Source organism: Crotalus tigris, unplaced genomic scaffold (genome assembly GCF_016545835.1).
Source record: "Crotalus tigris isolate CLP2741 ecotype Arizona unplaced genomic scaffold, ASM1654583v1 scf7180000024387.2241675, whole genome shotgun sequence".
NCBI lineage: Eukaryota > Metazoa > Chordata > Lepidosauria > Squamata > Viperidae > Crotalus > Crotalus tigris.
Genome location: NW_024100557.1, coordinates 2091726 through 2110786, shown reverse-complemented (window position 1 = coordinate 2110786; position 19061 = coordinate 2091726). Strand labels below are relative to the sequence as shown.

The window sequence follows — 19061 nt, the reverse complement described above, 5'->3', positions numbered from 1 at the left end:
TTTCAGAAGTGTATGGGGACATTCTCAAAGGTTAGGGTTCATCTCATCTTGGATTAGAAAAACAGTTCATTTTAAGGCTGTGCATGCTTCAGAAATGATTCCAAATATGTGCCTTGGATTTTGAGCAACCTTGGCATCTTTTGGTTATTCATTAAAGCAGGCAACTCTTTCTACAACAGTGGTTCTCAACCTGTGGGTCGGGACCCCCTTTGGGGTCGAACGACCATTTCACGGGGGTCGCCAAACAACGCAGTCCGCCATTTTTTTCCCCTTTTCCTTAGCTGTGCTACTCCCTTTTATTCTATTGGCTTTTGAAAGCCAATAGAATAGACTCTCTTGAATAGAGTCTAATTCTATTGGCTTTCAAAAGCCAATAGGAATTGTCCAGGCTGTCTCTGCCTTGCTGAGCCCGCCAAAAGTCCCATTCTGCAAACGGTGCTGCACCAGTTGGGGGTCGCGGCATTAAAAAGGTTGAGAACCACTGTTCTACAAGCTTTCATGTAAGCCTGAAAAAGATATGGCTTCCTTCATGAATCAAATAATGAAAGCAATATAGTTTAGTGTGCCTCTTAAAATGGATGTTTTAATGATAGATTTTTTTACTTTTTTAAATAATTAGAAGTTAATACCAAAATTTACACATAGTTAACTTTTTAAAAGAAAGTAAATGTAATGATACTGTCTTAGTCATGTTTAAGATCTATTAGGGTGTTGAGTCTGTTCAGTATATTGAAATGCAGACACTGGTTGTTAAACATGCAATTTGTACCTAATTTTCCTCATTTTAAATTCCAAATTTAAAAATTCAAGATTTATTTTATCACAATAGCCAGCATGTTTGATTACTTCAAAATCAAACTGTTCAATGGTTGGGTCAAACAATCCAACCATTTTTGTTTCCAATTGTACAACTCTGCTCCTGGCAAGACCCTGAAAGTCACACGCTTTTCTTCAATCAGTGGATGCAAGAGCTGATTCCAATGATGCTAATCATCTTAAACTATTAAGAATTTGTCCCATAGAGTCATTAGAAACACAAATCACTCAGAACAATTTCTTTTTTTTAAGTGTTAAGAAGGATTTTCTATAGCCGGAGGTGGTACCTTTTAGGTTTCAAATGTTAGGGTATTTATTTATTAGATCTATATCCCATCTTTCATTCAACTCAAGGTGTCACACATGACATCATCCCTCCCATTTTTCCTGTAACATCTTAAATATCAGCAACTAAACGAGAGGAGCAAAGCAAGGAATGTGTGTCAGAACAACACAAGGAGCATTGCAATGCAAGCCCTCTTTTCTACATTCATCACATCGCATACCCCACCAAAAGTGTAGAGCTTATACTCAATGCCACTTTCACCATTGTGACCGGTCTGAAATCACCTAGTGGATTCTTGTAGCTGAAAGTGATCTAGAATTTAGGTCTCCCTAGTCCAATACCACACTGACATTGATTAAAGTTGGTTAGTAAATGTTTTGTGAGCAATATTTCAGTGCAGACCAAGCAATCTGTGGAAGTCTAAAATCTGTCTTACACACTTAAGATCTTAAAAAGTGTGTAATTGTGGTTCAGATGAATGTGTATATGAGAACTCTTACCTTCATTCTGTGAGTCTAAAAAAATGCATCTCAGTTGGACATCTCAACACACTAGTCATACTAGTGCATTAGAAGATACTGATTTTTTATGTTTTAATGGCTGATAAACTGTAGACATGCATGTATTTTGGATTAAAGGCTCAGAAAAACTAAATATTAAACTTCAGTCATGTTGAACTGTTGTACACCCTATATTAAAAACATTATTTACTGGCATGCAGTTTAGCATTTGCAGATCCTGGGTTTTACTTCTAAAAGATACAGTATTTGAGTCCTGAAATAGATTACATGGTGTTTTATCAAATATCATACTGTATCATTTTATATTTTAAAAACCTGTGTACAAACTGTTTATAGATATTTGTGGACACAAAATACATATGTATATTTTTAAACATTAAAGTTTAAGTCTGGACATCTCCGATTTTGTGTGAAATGAAATACACTATCCTTGTAGTCTAGTTGGCTGTTTACTGCTTATTTTATTCATTGCTGCTAATATGATGGTATCAAAAAAAATGTAAATTATGAAAAAAGTTTGTGGCATCAGAGTTCCTTCAGCAAAGCTTTGAATCAAACCACTGGTAATATGAATAGGTTGTATTGGCTTGTTGAACATAATCATAAACCACATATTTTCAATGTTTCTTTTCTTTTTAGATTAGATAACAAATGTCTATTTTTTGTAAATAATGATTTTTATAAATGGATTTTCTCCATAATTTCCCTTAAACATCCATTTCACAAAATCTCAAAATATGCAATTATTTATCATACATATTATACAAATAGGGTCCCCATTTCAGAATAAACTTTATGAAATTCTATACATAAGGAGAACATTAAAATAACAATTAAGCTGTAATTTAAACGTGATTTTCTTTTCCCTTTGAAAATAAATGAGAAATCTAAAAATAACATTTTGTTTGGGCCTTTTGTTTTGCTTCTTCAAATTCACATTACTTTTAATTAATAGTTCTATTTGTTTAATACTCTCTTAATATTAGCAGTATTGATGACACTAATAATAACTAATGTAGAATTAGTTTTGAAGGAAGTCTGAAACAAATGATGCTCCAAGGAGAATTACAAAGAAGGCAGCTTTGATGCTGGTATTATTCTTCTCCCATTGAAATCTTTGAAAGTACTGGCTCTTAAACATGCTTTTTATTTGAGGGAAAATCATTTCAGAATAGCAAATTCATATTAGGTCTGAGGTTGCCTCTTCCTTCTGGTATGGGAAGCACTCACAGATCCTAGTCTGACAGCATCAATTCAACAGTGTTAGAGACAGGTAATTCTATTATGCTAGAACTATCAACGGAGCTTTCTGCTATGGTGAAGGTACTCATACCTCAATAGGTAGATACATTTCATTCTTCCAAGGTAGTTTTTCACCTTTCCAATCCAGCCAGTGACCCTGGAATTTCCAAATGGTCCCAATCTAATGCTAACCAGTTTCTGACTTTACGTAGTTTTTCAGATCAGCCAACATGAGATGCTACCATTTGCCAAGGCCTCACATCAGATGGGAAGACAATGGTAATGATGTTATCCATTCAATCATGTCCAATTTTTAGTGATTCTCTGAACCAGCTGTTTTCACATTTTCTAATTTTGAACGAACCTTTTCAGTTTTTTTATACTCTGGCTGGTATTGACTTTTATGATACCTAGCCACCATGTTGTTTTGTGGTCTCATTTCCATTTATCACTGATCATTCCAAGCATAACTGCTTTTCTAGTAAGTTTGATCAGCATATTGTTTTGTATTCCTTTCTAGGTCTTTTATATTGTCTTCATGTGCACCCAATTTTAATTAGTTCATTTACACCAGAATCAGTCTTAACAATGACCATAAAATGTATCTATGATATAATTATTAATAGAAGAATGTCCCAGACATTTAGATCAGAAAGGGGTAATTAGGTCGATGGCAAATGTCCCTGTAAAATGGACAGTACAAAAGAGCCTGGGCTGTGGTTTCTATAGTATCCATGTCATAGGGGAAATGTCAAGTTTCATGATGGGTTTTCCTATATGGCCCACACTATACTATGATATAAATATTAAGCTGGTAGAAGCTAAACTGTGATTATTTACAAATACGTTATAAAATAAATTTTAACGTTGCATGCCACCTGGAGTCATTATTAGGCAGCTATATAAATTTGCTTAATAAATAATAAATGATGTGAGAGAAAGCAGCAATTTCTGATTGGTCCTCTAATTGTAAAATCCTTTGCCTTAATACTGATCTACCGTAGTTTGATCTAGCCCTAAAATTAAGATAGCATAAATAAAACTGAAGCCAATACACATCCCTGTCTAACTTGCCTCCTTACTAATATTTCTGTGGTGACATGACCTTGGCTATTGCACCTGATCTTCAATCTTGTATTCTCAGGAATTATTATGAGCAGCAGAATAAATATACACCACAATTTAGAGCTATGATACTATCTCAAAAGCTGATCTAAAGTCAATAAATGCTGCATAAAGAGATTGTCCAGATTTGTGGGTATACTTTTCTATGAAGTGTTGCAGCACCATAGCATGGTTTAACATTGTTCAACCTGCTCTAAACTATCTATAACAGACTAACAGTATTACTGAATTGGAAGGGATCTTGGAGGTCTTCTAGTCCAACCTCCTATTCAAGCAGGAGATCCTATACCATTTCAGACAAATGACCATCCAATCTCTTCCTAAAAAACTCCATTGTTGAAGCACCCACAACTTCTGAAGCCAAGACATTCCACTGAATGATTTTTCTCACTATCAGGAAATTTCTGCATAGTTCTAAATTGGTCCTCTCATTGATAAATCTCCATCCATTACATCTAGTCCTTCCTTCAGGGGCTTTGGAGAAGAGTAGACCTCTCTTCTTTGTGGCAGCCCCTTCAATACTGGAAGACTGTTATCATATCACCTCTAATCTTTCTCTTTGTTAGACTAGACTAGAGGTGACATGCTAACAGTCTTCCAGAACTATCCAGAACTATTGGGGCCAGTTAATGAACATCTTTCTTTTCTAGCCAATAAATTAATTTATTCTGCAGATATTTAGCATATGTTCTGCCAATATGAGTTCGTAAACTCATTGAGCAAAAGTCAGCTGATCATCTCTTTTGCCCTTCTCTGTTAGTACTGTTACAGCCAAGCTCCTGGCCTTTGATACCAATCTATTGCTCTGAAAAATGCTGTTAACGTTGGGACCCACCATTCCAAATAATTTGTATTACTTTATTACATAATAAGACCTGAGCTGAGGACTTTCCCTGGTTTGAATCCTTCCATTATATTTCTGTGTCCACACAGGAGAACAAGCTGGTGACTTGGGGTCAGTCACTCCCTCTATGACCTCAGGCTCTGGCAATAAACTGTCAGTCAATTCCTGTCACATCCAGTTGATCACCTTTCGATAGATCTGAAAAAAGCGGACCCGCACTTAAGGGAAAACGCTAGGAAGGAATGACAAAAAAATAATAATAAAAAATGACCTGGATAAAATCAACCAGAGCCTGACTTGACCAGTTTATTTATTAGCCAAACACTCTAAGTCAGTGTTTCCCAAACTTGACAATTTTAAGGCATGTGGACTTCAACTCCCAGAATTCCACAGCCAGCGTTGCTGGCTGTGGAATTCTGGGAGTTGAAGTCCTCATGCCTTAAAATTGTCAAGTTTGGGAAACACTGCTCTAAGTTATATTCCCAGGAAGCCAAGGTTGCCTCATGGGCCAATAAAATGTTAAACAGCTTGCCTCAGTCCCCCTCTTTCCCCCCCCCCAATCATGGGGAAAACCAAAAGGCTGCTGGCCAAGGAATTCAGGGAGGTGGAGGTCGTGGTTCGGAAAAGCCCGTTGGAAGGCAGAGGGAGTTGCGCTTTCGTAGTCCCGCTAGTGTTTTCGAAGCCCGACCAGAACCCCAAGCGCGCTAGGCTCCAAGACGAAGTAATCCCGCAGTGGGGAGAGAAAAGGGGCGCCGAACCCCCCGCTCGGCTTCAGAGACAGAACGGCAAAAGCTGCGGCTCGGGAAGGAGCCAGCCAAGCGGATGCGCGCGCAGGGCTTTTGCGCTAATCTCCTCTTTGGTTGGTGACTCCTCTGCGCTGCCGCGGGAAGGTTCGGGCAGACTTCCAGCCGCGTTCTTCGCGCGCTGCGCCCACCTAGCCTGGCAGTCGCCTCCTCCTCCTCCTTCACGCGGGCGCCACAAATGCTAGCCTGTCTTTCTGCCGCCGCGAGTCGCTCCGCTCCCTTTCTGCACGGCAGCCCTTGGAGGCGGGGGCAAGGTCTGAAGCCGCCTTTTCCTCTCAGCCGTCCTGGGCCTGGGTTGTCGCCCGGGAAACCAGCAACATCTCCGGCTTCCCAGGGCTGCTGCAGCAAAAGCGGTAAGAACCGCGGCTACCGTCCTTCGGGTGCCAACGTCCGGATAGCTGGCAAAATGCACCACGCCGTAAAATGTTGCTTCTCACTTTGATGCCACTTTAGCGGTCGTTCGGATGTTGGCAGCCCCGAGATAGGGCGGCGCGGTCGGCATCGAGCGGACTAGTTGAGCTGTGGCTCCTTTTCTGGGAACTCCAGAATCGGGTTAATTGGGTAAAGCGTGTTTTTGTTGGCACTGATTTGGGTTCGACTCAAGTTGGAGAACTGAAAACGACCCAGATCAGAACAAGGGCAAATGAAAGCACCTTGATTTCCTTCAGGCGATCGGTACAAGTCGGATTCCCCTGGGAGAAAGTGTTTTGGGGGACCCCAGACATGGTGGGGGTACTTCAATCAAAGCAGAATGTAGCGCTTGAAATAATTACACGGATCACTGGTTTCATTTCACTGGGCATTAAAATCCCCAAAGTGCTGCTCCCCCCCCCCAAATAGACAACGGGCCTTTTCTTGGTTGTTGGGGTAATTTTTTGGTTCTCATCTAAGACCTGAAGAAGCTTCTTAGATGAGAAGCAAAACGTTTCCAAAAGGGGGGGTGGGGACTCAAGAAAGTCCAGTTGCCTTTTGTAAAAAAAACAACCCCACTTTTGAGACAACCAGGTGGATGATTGAGAATCTTCGTTGACACTAGGCACTAAACCTACAGTATGTATGTTAAGAGTTTAGTTTTCTCCAAGTATTCTTGAACAGACAAAAATATAAGGGAAAAACATCAGTAGGGGTATCTGCTGAGAAGAAAGTAGAGTTTGTGAAGCATGAAGTGAATGTTCCATTTGTGGATTTCTTATATATTAAAAGATCCTAGAAAACACACTGAATATGTGATAGAAGGGTAACTAGCTGTGGGTTTTCCCAAGAATGAAGTTGCTATTTTAAGGTAAGTTGTCACTTGTTGGATATGGATGGTAGTAAGTGCAGATTCTGAATCCCTGAATTATACCTGAATTAAAATCTTCTCTGAAGTACACTTGGATTTTTGTTATTGTCCTTTCCCTGTCATTTTGATGGCAAACTTAAGAAGTTGCAAAATCTTGTTTGTAGTGGTGCGGTGAATCTACTTCTGGAGACATAGGTGGTTCTCAGTTCCAGTTTGCAGGTTACAAAAGACAAATAAACATAATTAAGTGGTCATATAATTGTTCTTCCCAAAGACTTAAAAAGCTAGTGCAATGTATATTTATACTGTCTCTTCAGTTACTTGATTTTGTAAAATGGACATTCATTTCTTTTATCAGCCTGCCAATATCTTTTCAGATAAATATAAGGCTTAAAAATATAATTCCTGTCTAGTAAATATGTCAGAGATCATGAAGGATAAAGCCACCCGCTTGGCCAAGAACAGAGGCAGCATATCTTCTATGGGGAGCCATGAGATCAGAGCAAAGGATTTCTTTGGAAGAAACAAAGAGTAAGTAGCAGCATTATATTTTCTTACTTTTCATCTTGTTAATTTTTTGGTAGTTCTCTTGGATTATTCCCTTTGGGCACCATGAGATTAAAACTGTTTTATATTCAGCCGTGGAAGTATTTATTTTTAGAAACTGTCCCGTCCTGAGAGCCATATTGAATAGAGATTCTATACTGATTTCATAGCATTTTGTTCTGCCATAATGGGGCATGTACAGAAATCCTGTTCCAGTTGCAGAATGAAATTGGAAAGAAATAACGGGAAGAATGGAAAGGAATCAAAATTGCAGTTTTCAAATAACTAAAAGGTTGTCATGCAAAGAACAGAGCTGTTGTAGAGCAGTGTTCCTCAACCTCAGCAACTTTAAGATTTATGGTCTTGTACTTCCCCAGGTATCAGGGTAATTCTTTAATTACTATATCACGGCTATACTTAATATTATGTCTTCCCAAAAATGATTCATACAAAATCAATGGGGCTTAACATACCAAGAATCCCTATTCAGGTAGTTCCTACATTGCTTGATGATACTTCACAGATTGTTGATTTTTTTATTAATATGGCAATGAATGCAGTTATTTTTGGTTATAATGTTTAGCTCTGTAAGTACTGTGTCATATATGGATGAACCTGGCCACCATGAGGATAGTCTGCGCCCAGTTATTCAGATGGAGAACACATACCAATTAGGTAAGTATAATTTTTATATTAATCATCCAGTCCCCCATGTAGAATATTTAGGACTTACTGGTCAAACAAGTATATTTAATAAAGGTGATGGTGCCTAGCAGTAGGAACATCCTGGATACTTCATAACCAGATATCATTCTTCTGTTTCTAGGCCATCCTATTTCCTTGTTTCCATTTTTGACATTCTAATCTTCAATCACAAGAATATATCTTACTTGCATATTTTGTCAGTTCCAGACTACATTTGACTGTCAAACTCATTAATCTCTAAAGTCATTATCTGTCTTGAGCATCTTCCTTTATTACTGCTACCTGATATAGGTGTCTGTCTGCTCCTTTTAGCTGGGATGAGTACATACATTCATACTTTGAGTGACCACACTGGGAGTATATATTTTTAGTATGCCCGCATGCATTCTTTGCTCATCCCTCCCAGGAATACCCCTCCTAATATAATGATGCAATATAGCAGGATTGTTGGATCTATAGCCAAGGTTTTTTTTTCATATTAAAGTCTTGTAGAATAATGCTATGTATTCTCTCTCTGCTTCTTAGGTCCTACAAAGTATTTCCCAATCACTGCTGTGAATAATATCTTGAAGGATGTGGTAATAAGTTATCTACAGGAAGAACAATATGAAGCAGAGTTGTGCAGGCAAATGACTAAAACTATATCTGAGGTACAAAATTATCACTGAATAAGAATTAAAATCAATATTGGAATAGAAGTTATAGAAACTCTACAGTGCAAATAGAAGGGAGCCTATCTTAAGCTTTATTTGAGGGAAATTTCAATTGTTTTTTAGCGACAGCGGGACATTAAGAATGAAATATAAGATATCTATAAAATATTTGATAATTGTGCGAGCCTAGCTTAGAACATATTCAAATGAACTTTTTCAGCTATGGTTTTATATCTCAAGTTACTTTTTGAGAAGCTCTTACTGCTACTTTGCTATTCTTTTGTAAAATAAACAAGAAATTGCAAACAACTTTTCAGGCTATTCAGAATGTTCTTTATTATTTGCCTCTGTATATTTCCCATATATTGAATATGATATCACTGCTATGTGAAGGACCAGTTGAAGGTCAAGACTTTATGGTCCAGTTTATAATCTAGGAATTTATAATTGTCTATAACACAAGTTGCTCTGACTACCTGAAGGAATCAGCTTTTGTGACTTTCAACCAATGGTACTTGATCCTCTAAATTATTTAATAATACACTGTAATTAGAATGAAATGGTTAAATACTTAAGCAGATTTCTACTGTATTCTAAGGACTTCTAATTCTAATTCTCTAACAGTAACTAAGAGTTTAAGCAAGTATATTTTTCTCCTAGGTAATAAAAGCCCGGATAAAAGACCTGATGGTACCAAGATACAAAATTATTGTGATTATATATATTGGACAGCTAGGTAAACAGAGCATGCAGATTGGAAGCAGGTGCCTTTGGGACACTACAAGTGATACTTTTTCTTCATACTCCTTTAAAAATAGATCATTGTTTGCTCTTGCAAATGTCTATGCTCTTTACTCTGAATGATGATGCAAAAAATGTGAGCTGAAAAACAAACTAGGTCTTATTTTTGAATTACACTTCTATCCACATTTACATAATGATATTAATAACCATTAATATTATTAATGTGTTAATAAACCAATGAGCATGGTTGTTATGTTTGCTAAGTAATCTATTAATTATGGAAGAAAAAGTCAATTACTTTTTGAGACAGCATATTGTAATTGCAACTAATGACACAGAACTATTTGGTCCTGGATACATTGGTGCTTAAAAATTTGTGAACCCTTTTGATTTTTCAGTGGTTCTGCATTTATGTAGTTTGATATCATTTTCCTCAATAAATAAATGAACAAGTATAATGTTCTTGACTCATTAGTTTAATTAGGTTCTCTTTAGTGTGGAGAACAGGTCCTATTTTAAGTAATATTTGTGCAGAAATATTGAAAATTCAAAAGGACTCACAAACTTTTAAGCACCACTGCAGATTTTCAGAAAAAGATTCAGTATCCCTGATATAATACCTGTGATAGAATAATAGATATGAATATGAGATCCAATTACCTATGTTTACATTCTTGAATAATGATTGGTATATAACTGTAATAAGCAGATTTGCTTATACTTATACAGGTAATTAGTTGGAAAGGTAAGCTAATCCATTTAACATGTAATTTGGCTTTTCAGAGAAATTGGTATGTGTTAATAGAAAAACATGGGAAACTATATGGTACTGTACACATTAGATAATAGCAGTAGTAATTAAAGTGTTCTTTTTCTTTTTATAAAATAATTAGATAAGAACATAACTGGTTAAGGACCAGTCCACTTCCTAAAAGGTTGCCTATTGAGCAGCTAAAATTAAATATTATAAATATAAAAATATAAATAAATCACTTGTTAAATGTATTGATAAACTGAATAAAGTTTTAAGAAAAGAAATCTAAATATTACCATTTGAAATAAAAATGTGTAGAAACCATTTATGGCTACCTTTTGTCTATTTGTATTTACATTTTTCCATTAATAAGTACATGATAACTCATTTTAAAAGATTAAGACACACAAGAATAAGTAACCCAGATGATGGCACCTGATTTGAAGCTGATTTAAATTTTCAGCATGAAATGTTGGAATCACAGTAAGGCAGTCACAAAACTTTGCAGTTTATGAGTAGAGACATCACAGTCACAATCTGACATCAGTGGGCTAATGGAGGCAACATTCCCCCCCCCATTAATATGCATCTCGAATAAGGCTATGAGGTGAGAATAATATGAAATGTGTAGTCCATCTCACTGCCAGCTGCAGCTGTTCTGGAGCACTAAGCATTTCTTGAAACCAAATGTTTTTCAGCCAAGAAGGCCTCTCCCTATCTCTGGAAAAAAACAACCCTGCAACATTCTTTTTCCTGCACTCTTTCCCCCAAATATTTTTATACTTTCCACCAAACATTTATCATCATTACTGGCAAATTTCCTTGCAAAAACCTCAGAAGCATCTTTATTTTGAGATCAGTCCAGGCAAAAAGTAATTAGAATAATAAACATTGAAATATCTAGGTCAATATTGTCTCTTCTGGCTGTCATTCTAGGTTTTCAGTCAAGATTTCTATTAGCTTTATCAAGGATTAAAGCTCGTTTGCAGAACCACTGAGCTCCAGCCATTCATTCAAATTGTTCTTTTAACTCCCTAAGAAAGTGAAACGTGTTCAGAGATTTTTTTTTTAATTTGCAAACCCGATACTATTTTTATGCATTGATAAGAACTGTTTAGGGAAACCAGTTTACAGAATTGCACATTTTTATTTCAAGATTAGGAAACAAAGCAGCTAACTTCAGATGGGTGATACACGTATGAAAAAAAAAAATTCTAATTTGTATAACATCCTAAGTAGAATAGCAGCAGCAGAGTTGTGAAATACAAATACAGAAAAGATTTGAAAACGCTCTTGTTCTAAATACGATGCATCTTATTTAGATAAGCTTCCATGGCAGGATCTTAACATTTTTAGCACAGTGAACTTATAGAGTTTGCACTGCACCCAATAGTACAACAAGTGATTGTAAGCTGCATGACATCCTCATTTCTTTTGTACACAGACCTCTGTTGCATGCCTCGCAAATCTTTCTCAGACTCCATGTTGTACTGGATTAATTCGTTGCTTTGGGATTTTGACTTCTCCATGTAATTTCCATTGGCATCTGTTGAATGAGATTAAATGATAAATATATATGCCTTTGTTGTTCCATTACATAAAAATGAGAGACAAGCAAATTCAGATTTTATCTCCACAAACCTAAAATCTAAAAATTATTATCAAAGAAAAGCTAATCTGTGTTTTAAATTTTCCTGTGTGTGCACAGTCTGTGTTGTTAACATTTAGAAGATCAACCTGGAAGTTTCAGTTAAGAATTTATACTGGAACAACTGCATTGCTTTCAGAAAGCTTTCCTTTCCTAGAAAGTACATCCCAAATTGAAGCTAACTTCTTTTCAAAAGAATGAAGAAAATTGTATTTTCTTCCAAATGCTTCTCCAATTAGAATAGGAATTATATTATACACACACACACACAAATATACATATAATGTGTGTGTGTGTGTGTGTGTGTGTGTGTGTGTAAAAAAAACACCAGGATATAATAAACCAGCCTGTTTAATATAAACAAGCCTGTGGTTAAGAAGAGTCACTAAGCTTTCGTCCAGCCAAAAACTGCCGGCGTCATCAGAGTTAGAATAGAAGGAGATCGGGAAGGCAGCTCATATAGCCTCCTGCCTCTGTGCCCGGTTCCTTGAGCGCATCATTGGCCCGTTGATTGTATTAATCCGTATTGTGCAGAGTTGTTCCGCATCTGGCAAACTGTCTTTGACTCCACTGGTCATTTTACGATCCTCAAGTGTTCTTTTAGAGCGTGTGCATGCACTTGGAGGGCGGCTGTCAATCCGCCCTGCGCCCAGTCCCCCTCCCTCCCAGGGCCCTGGAGATCTGCTGTTCATCCCCTCCCAGTCGTCCCTCCCCACCCCCTCAATACAGAGGCAAACTAAGATGAATGCGGGGGTGAGGAGGGACGACTAGGAGCAGATGAACAGCGGATCTCCAGGCACCCACACACGCATAAAGAAAATAACAGCAATTGGAGAGGAGAGGACAACTTTAGAAACGGCCCCTTTAAGAACTACACAGCCGATGCTAATGGGCGGACCTATGACCTGATCCGGGGTCAAAGCGCAGAGGCAGCCAGCCACATAAAAACGGACTCCCAGATCCAGCATTTTATACCATGACAATGTCAGTAGTGTGGCCGACGAAAGCTTGGTTGTAGATTAAACATTTATGTTTATGATTTTATCCTGGTGATCACCTTATTTTACTTCACATTATATATATATATATATATATATATATATATATATATATATATATATATATATTCCTTAATAACATTGAAAATGCGAATCCTGGGTAATAAATATAGAATAAAATATAGAAATATAGAAAAAACGAACACCAGGATAAAACAAACCTGTTTAATACAAACAAGTTTGTAAATAAAAGAGTTACCAAGCTTTCATCGGCCCGACTGCCGAAATCATCAGGGTTGGAATGCTAGGTGATTTGGGAGCTTGCCTATATAGCTACCTGTCTCTGTGTCTAGCTTCTCGAGTGCGTAATTGACCCATTAGTTGTATTAATCTGCAACGTGCTAAGTTGATTCACATGCAGAAGCCTGTTGGTGGACCTGGTGGTTATGGCCAAATGCTCCATTACTTTTCTAGCACGCATGCGAGCGCCTGGGGGATGGCTATCAAGCTGTCTCTGCCTCCTATCTCTCCCCCCCTCTCATTTTGGAGCGATCTCTTAATCTGCATTTCAAACGCCCTGTAGGGCTGTCATCTTCCCCTATGGCCGCCGTTGTCTCGCCCATAGCTCTCTCCCCCCAATCCTGCAAGGAGCAGCTGTTAAGATCTTCCTGCTCACTATTCTCCCCCCCTTTTTGTCTCTCCTTCCAAGCTGCTTCCATGCGTCCATTTTCCACACCCAATCTTGACACATCGTTGTAATGTTCCACAGAGTAGATGGACACCCCTCACGGTGCAAAAGCAAGATCGTGATTTTACAAATGGGGAAACTGCGATCCCTAGGGAAGACAGCGAACTGGAAAAAGGAGAGGGGGGCCAGGGAACATTACAACAAGATAGCAACAGGCAAGACTGGAGTGACAGGGCTAATGGGGAGGCAGTAACAGCTGCTATGGGAGGGGACGAGAAACTAACAATGTGCCAAGATCGGGTGTGGAAAATGGACGCACAGAAGCAGGTCGGAAGGAGAGACAAAAAATGACCGATTGCATGCCAAAAATATGAATATTTGGGCAATTTATATGCTCACCTATGAGCCCTTCTGAGAAAGGGTCACCAAGTTGTCTTTTCCACCGTGATCCTCCACAAGCAAAGACAACAGCTCTGACAAATTCTCTCCCACAGAGTTTAACAGTTGTTGTTTCAGAATATATGACCATGACACAGAGAAAAAGCAGGCCTAATAGTACCACCTTCATTATGTACAGTAGGTGAAACACCTGGTAGCAAATCTGAGCAGAAAAGAAGTAAAGAGCTACTAGAGGTTCATGCTGAGATCCGCCACCAATTTATATGTATCTGGGCTGTTGGTTGAATGACGTAGGCAGAAGTAGTAAAATGGTTTTCTGATAGCTTTAAGTGCTTTAGGTTATGTACCTGGGTTGTTCTCAAATAGTTACTGGGCTTTCAGTATATCACTATATTGGCTAAAATAACAGCAAGATCAGTGTTCCAGAACATTTATAGAATACTTCTGCCTTAGATCAATATTATAAATGTGCACTTCATCTCCACATCCCAAAGTTTTGCTTGTGATATTTAACTAAGTGCAAATTATTGTGGCTGCTATATTTTTTAAGTAGTGGATTAACTTAACTAGTAAGAACATTCCATGTTGCTTTGGAACACTTAGCAGAATTATTGGATTCCCTGAATTTTTCCAATGCTTTAATCATATGTGTGCTGGTTCAGCTATATTGATCTTTTGATTTAAATTTTGCACAGATTTTGAAAACCATCAACAAATAATTTTGGAATGAGAGATAATCTGTATCTTGATTTGCTTTTCTATATGTTTCTACTGCATTCTGATATAATCTATTTGAAGATAGTATTGGTTTCTGAAATTATGGATGTAATCTAGCAAGGATGACATAGGATGTTGTAGAGTTGAAACTCAGAGAAAAAGCCTTTAGATCAGGGGTTCTCAACCTTGGCAACTTTAAGACTTGTGGACTTCAACTCCCAGAATTCCTCAGCCAGCAAAGCTGGCTGAGGAATTCTGGGAGTTGAAGTCCACAAGTCTTAAAGTTGCCAAGGTTGAGAACCCCTGCTTTAGATCATAAAAGTGCCTTGCTTCAGCTTGAGTGTGTAGATAAAACTAAAATAAATGTGAGCATAGTTATTTACAATTGCTGAAATTGTATTAAACTTTGAATTAACTTTTGACAGCACTTATAGATGTACACAGCTAACCCTAGTGATATTAAAAATGACATGCACAGATGACATTATAACTCAGACTCACCATATATCAGTGGTGGCGAACCTGTGGCACGCGTGCCAGAGGTGGCACTCAGAGCCCTCTGTGGGCACCCATGCCATGCCCCAGAGATGGTGAGGGACTGGCCCCTGCCGCCCTGGCCCCGCCTACCCAGTCTGCCATGATCACCATGGCCATGACCACCAAGCACCCGGTGATAAATAAGTGGGTTTTGGGTTGCAGTTTGGGCACTGGGTCTCTAAAAGGTTCGCCATCACTGCCATATATAATTGCATCCTGATATCCACACAAAATATGTTATACACAGACCTTGCATTGGTTCTTCGTGATCAATATTTTGCCACGTGGCTATACATGTCTGTATCAGTACTAAAACGATAATTTTTGATTGCCTGATCCTTAAAAAGTAAGTTCAGCTTTCTAACTTTTTTCTTTTCCAGGGACTCTATTTTCATCACTAGAAACAAGAGAGGCAGCCAGATTGGTCTGGCACAGTGTTTCCCAAACTTGACAATTTTAAGGCATGAGGACTTCAACTCCCAGAATTCCACAGCCAGCAACGCTGGCTGTGGAATTCTGGGAGTTGAAGTCCACATGCCTTAAAATTGTCAAGTTTGGGAAACACTGGTCTAGCAGTTAAAGCATTGGGTTAGAAATCAGGAGACAGTGAGTTCTAGTCCCACCTTAGGCATGAAAGCTGGGTGGGTAACTTTGAGTCAGTCACTCTCTCTCAGCCCAAACCACTTCACAAAGTTGTTGTTGTGGGGAAAATAGGAGGTGGAAGGACTATTAGATATATTTGCTGCTTTGAGTTGTGTATAAAAATAATAAAGGCAGGACATGAAACAAAAGAAATGGACACAAGGCTAACACGGTTGTCAGGCTAGTAGTTCTTAGAACAGCAGGATACCATCCTAGGAGAACTTGTACGGCCCATTTCCAGTCTATGTGGAGTAAATTATGCAAGATGCAATATTGGAGCAGGAACAGCAAAACAATTCCCCAAGTACAATGACAGAAATTCCTGGTAAGGATAACATGAGGAAACACATGTAATCTTCAGTTATGCTATTATGTATATATTTTAAAGCAGTGGTTCTCAACCTGTGGGTCAGGACCCCATTTGGGGTCGAACGACCATTTCACGGGGGTCACCAAACAAGGCTGTCCACCATTTTTTTCCCCTTTTCTTTGGCCACGCCCCTGATACCCGGTGATGTATAAGTGGTTGGGGGTCACCACAACATGGGGAACTGTATTATGGGGTCACGGCATTAGAAAGGTTGAGAACCACTGTTTTAAAGGATATATGCAGAAGCTCACAAAATTGCAGTTCGGAGTGCAATGCAAGGTACTTTTTGCCCCTCTGAGGGAAAAAAAAGCACCTGTATCTTCTGTAAGGAAGCAAGATAGCTCAGAGAACCTTGTATCATTAAGAAAAGCAGCCTATTAGTATACTAATGTATATTGTCTTCATTTTTCCTTTGACAAATTCTGATCTGGATTGTTTGATCCATTGTAATTCTATTTCCTTTCACACTTGGTAGTTTGGGTATGGAGATTTTTTAAAGAATTTGTTATATGGTGTTTTTAAGAGTGTTTTTGGAGATTACAGGTTGGCACATAGTACTCATTTCATGGGCTTCTGCCATTCCAAATCCTTTGGAATATCTACTACAAGTTAATTTAAGATTACCTTTGGACTAAGAAGAAAATAACTTGCTCAAAATCCCTTGAATAGTGGCCTGCTGTAAGTATAAATAGGTTTCTTTCTAATTTTTTTATTAGAAAAAATAGCTGAGACTAGTTGCTCTTTTAAATATGCTTTAAAATACATTGTAGCTAAAATATAAAGGAAGGTACTGATCCCTTACATCACACATATTCTCCAACTTCAAGACGTAAGTGTTGATGATTGTTAACTTTGACATAGAATGCCATTAACCTTGATGATATTTTCAGCTTACAAAAGCATTAAAATATTCAGTTCTTTAGTAGAACCAACAAATAAAAAACAATCTCTATCTGCTCTTAAAAGAAAGAACACATCCTTTTGTCACTTTTAAGAGGATAATGATTAACACACTGTTCACTCTAATGTATGCCATCTTTAGAAATACGACAGGAAACAGTTTGTCACATAATTTCTTCATCAAAATGTGTAAACTGCACTTAGAGATAGGTGTTAATGCTTTCTAACCAGTTTATAATTTGATCTGTTTAAACACTCAGTTCTTGTTGCCATGCCTGGGAAGCCAATTTGACGATACAACTAAAAACTATAATATTCATTTGTGACAGCTCCCCAGCTTACAAGGCTTAGAATTATTTCAATAATTTAGAACTTTTAAAACTGTTAATAATGGAAAAGTGGTATGTATTACGTATGGAGGGGTTGTTCTAGACTGGGCTGCTTACTGCACAAGAGGTTTCCTTTTAATTGCAGATTACTGCAGACAAGACCAGTTCAGGTTTCTGTGTTGGAGAAGGGGAAGGAGAAGTTGTTCAGCAATAGCTCCTTCCCTTTCCAGTGCCCAGTGCTGCTTCTCATGAAACTCTGGAGAATCAGCAATATTCTAGAACAAATCCTGATAAAGAGAGCATTTCGCCAGGTTAAAACAAGTTCCATTCCTAAATTTGCCCTTAAGTTGAATTTGTATGCAAAATGGAATAGATTATTTAGTTATGTGTTTGTCTATGACTATGAACTGCTGAAAACAGGTTTAGTGTTGCCAGATGCCCCAAATTTGTATAGCCCAGCATGCCCTTAAAAGTACCCCCAAAAGACACAAAAATTCCCCACAGCTGATCTCCAAACATCCTAATTTCCAATCTCCAGCACTCACTTGGCTTATCAGAGCACACACACACAGAGAGAGAGATGCAAGCAGAAACACATGCAGGGTGTGAGCTGAAGAAGAGGGCTTGGAAATGCAGCAGTGGAACAGTAGATGGGGCTGTGTTACACAGACACACACCAGACAGAAACACCACTAGGACACACACACACACACACACACACACACACACACACACACACACACCTGCCTGCCTGCAGCACAAGGATTCTGTTTGCTGGCCTACACCTGCCTTTCTTTTTTTGAGATGGATCTCTTTGCCAGTTGGCCATCCACCAGTTTGAATACTGCAGGCAGCCTATTCATAACTAGGGGTTGTTTTTAAGGTGGAGGTTCATAATCTGGAGACTTCCTATATTTATATGAGCAAATTATAAATTGGCCTCCCTTATTTTGATGCTAACCAATCAATACCGATGTGAATCTTAGTTGTTTGTGGAAAGAAATTTGGGTTTTGTCGTTCTCCTAACATCCCTTTTTTTTCAATAATATAAAAAAATATTAGAACGGCATCAACAAAAACAATCCTGAATCCAGGCATAATTTAAATATCGACCTGCTTTTTCCTGGATGTCATTCAAAGTAAAAAAAGACTACCTTTCATTATCTGTGTTTGAATGCTTGTGTTTGTTTTTGCAGGCACTCTTGGATAACAACTATTCATTCAGAGGCCGTTTAAAGTTCTGATGGTGCTGAACATGGAGACTTATCTACAGCCCTTGAAGTTGTGGCCATCGCAACATCATGTAATCTTGATTTGGATGATTGGCAACAGGCTTGCAATTACAATGGTTGCAGTGTCCTGCAGTCACATGATCACCATTTGTGGCTTTCACTGCTACCTTCTGACAAGCAAAGTCAATGCAGAAGCTGGCAGGAGGTTGCACGTGGTTGAGATATGACATCCCACCTAACTACCGCAATGAGAACCATTAGAACTGTCATCATAAGTTGG

At 38.3% G+C, this 19061-nt stretch overlaps 3 protein-coding genes across 6 annotated transcripts in view; 1 reads left to right on the top strand and 2 right to left on the bottom strand.

Moving 5' to 3' along the window:
- Window positions 1–5527: 5527 nt before the first annotated feature.
- DYNLT5 (dynein light chain Tctex-type family member 5) lies at window positions 5528–10645 on the top strand. Of its 3 annotated transcripts, none has more exons than XM_039329106.1 (5): window positions 5528–5990; window positions 7333–7450; window positions 8049–8140; window positions 8696–8820; window positions 9484–10645. In XM_039329106.1, exons 1-5 carry the CDS (start codon window positions 5816–5818, stop codon window positions 9685–9687), a joined length of 714 nt encoding a protein of 237 aa, XP_039185040.1. In that variant the 5' UTR covers window positions 5528–5815; the 3' UTR covers window positions 9688–10645. The 3 variants fall into 3 exon arrangements, with proteins under 3 accessions (XP_039185040.1, XP_039185042.1, XP_039185041.1); XM_039329108.1 differs by having other exon boundaries at window positions 5862–5990; window positions 7297–7450; XM_039329107.1 differs by having other exon boundaries at window positions 5866–5990; window positions 7278–7450.
- Window positions 10646–11448: 803 nt separating this feature from the next.
- INSL5 (insulin like 5) lies at window positions 11449–14950 on the bottom strand. Its single transcript, XM_039329109.1, is given in 2 exon segments — window positions 11449–11900; window positions 14037–14950. Coding segments are annotated over 2 exon segments (414 nt in total). The 5' UTR covers window positions 14224–14950; the 3' UTR covers window positions 11449–11673.
- Window positions 11449–19061, bottom strand: part of DNAI4 (dynein axonemal intermediate chain 4) — a 45286-nt gene continuing 37673 nt past the window's right edge. For both annotated transcript variants that reach the window (XM_039329098.1, XM_039329097.1), the window contains exon 18: window positions 11449–11867. The gene's annotated coding sequence lies outside the window, so the exon portion shown is untranslated. The remainder of the gene's footprint in view (window positions 11868–19061) is intronic.

What these genes read in the sequence shown, in the direction of transcription:
- DYNLT5 (XM_039329106.1), top strand. Translation starts at nt 5,816, where the DNA reads ATGCTAGCCTGTCTTTCTGCCGCCGCGAGTCGCTCCGCTCCCTTTCTG. An exon ending in GGAGAACACATACCAATTAG is followed by an intron (nt 8,141 to 8,695) that starts GTAAGTATAATT and finishes TCTGCTTCTTAG; the next exon opens with GTCCTACAAAGTATTTCCCA. An exon ending in TGACTAAAACTATATCTGAG is followed by an intron (nt 8,821 to 9,483) that starts GTACAAAATTAT and finishes TTTTTCTCCTAG; the next exon opens with GTAATAAAAGCCCGGATAAA.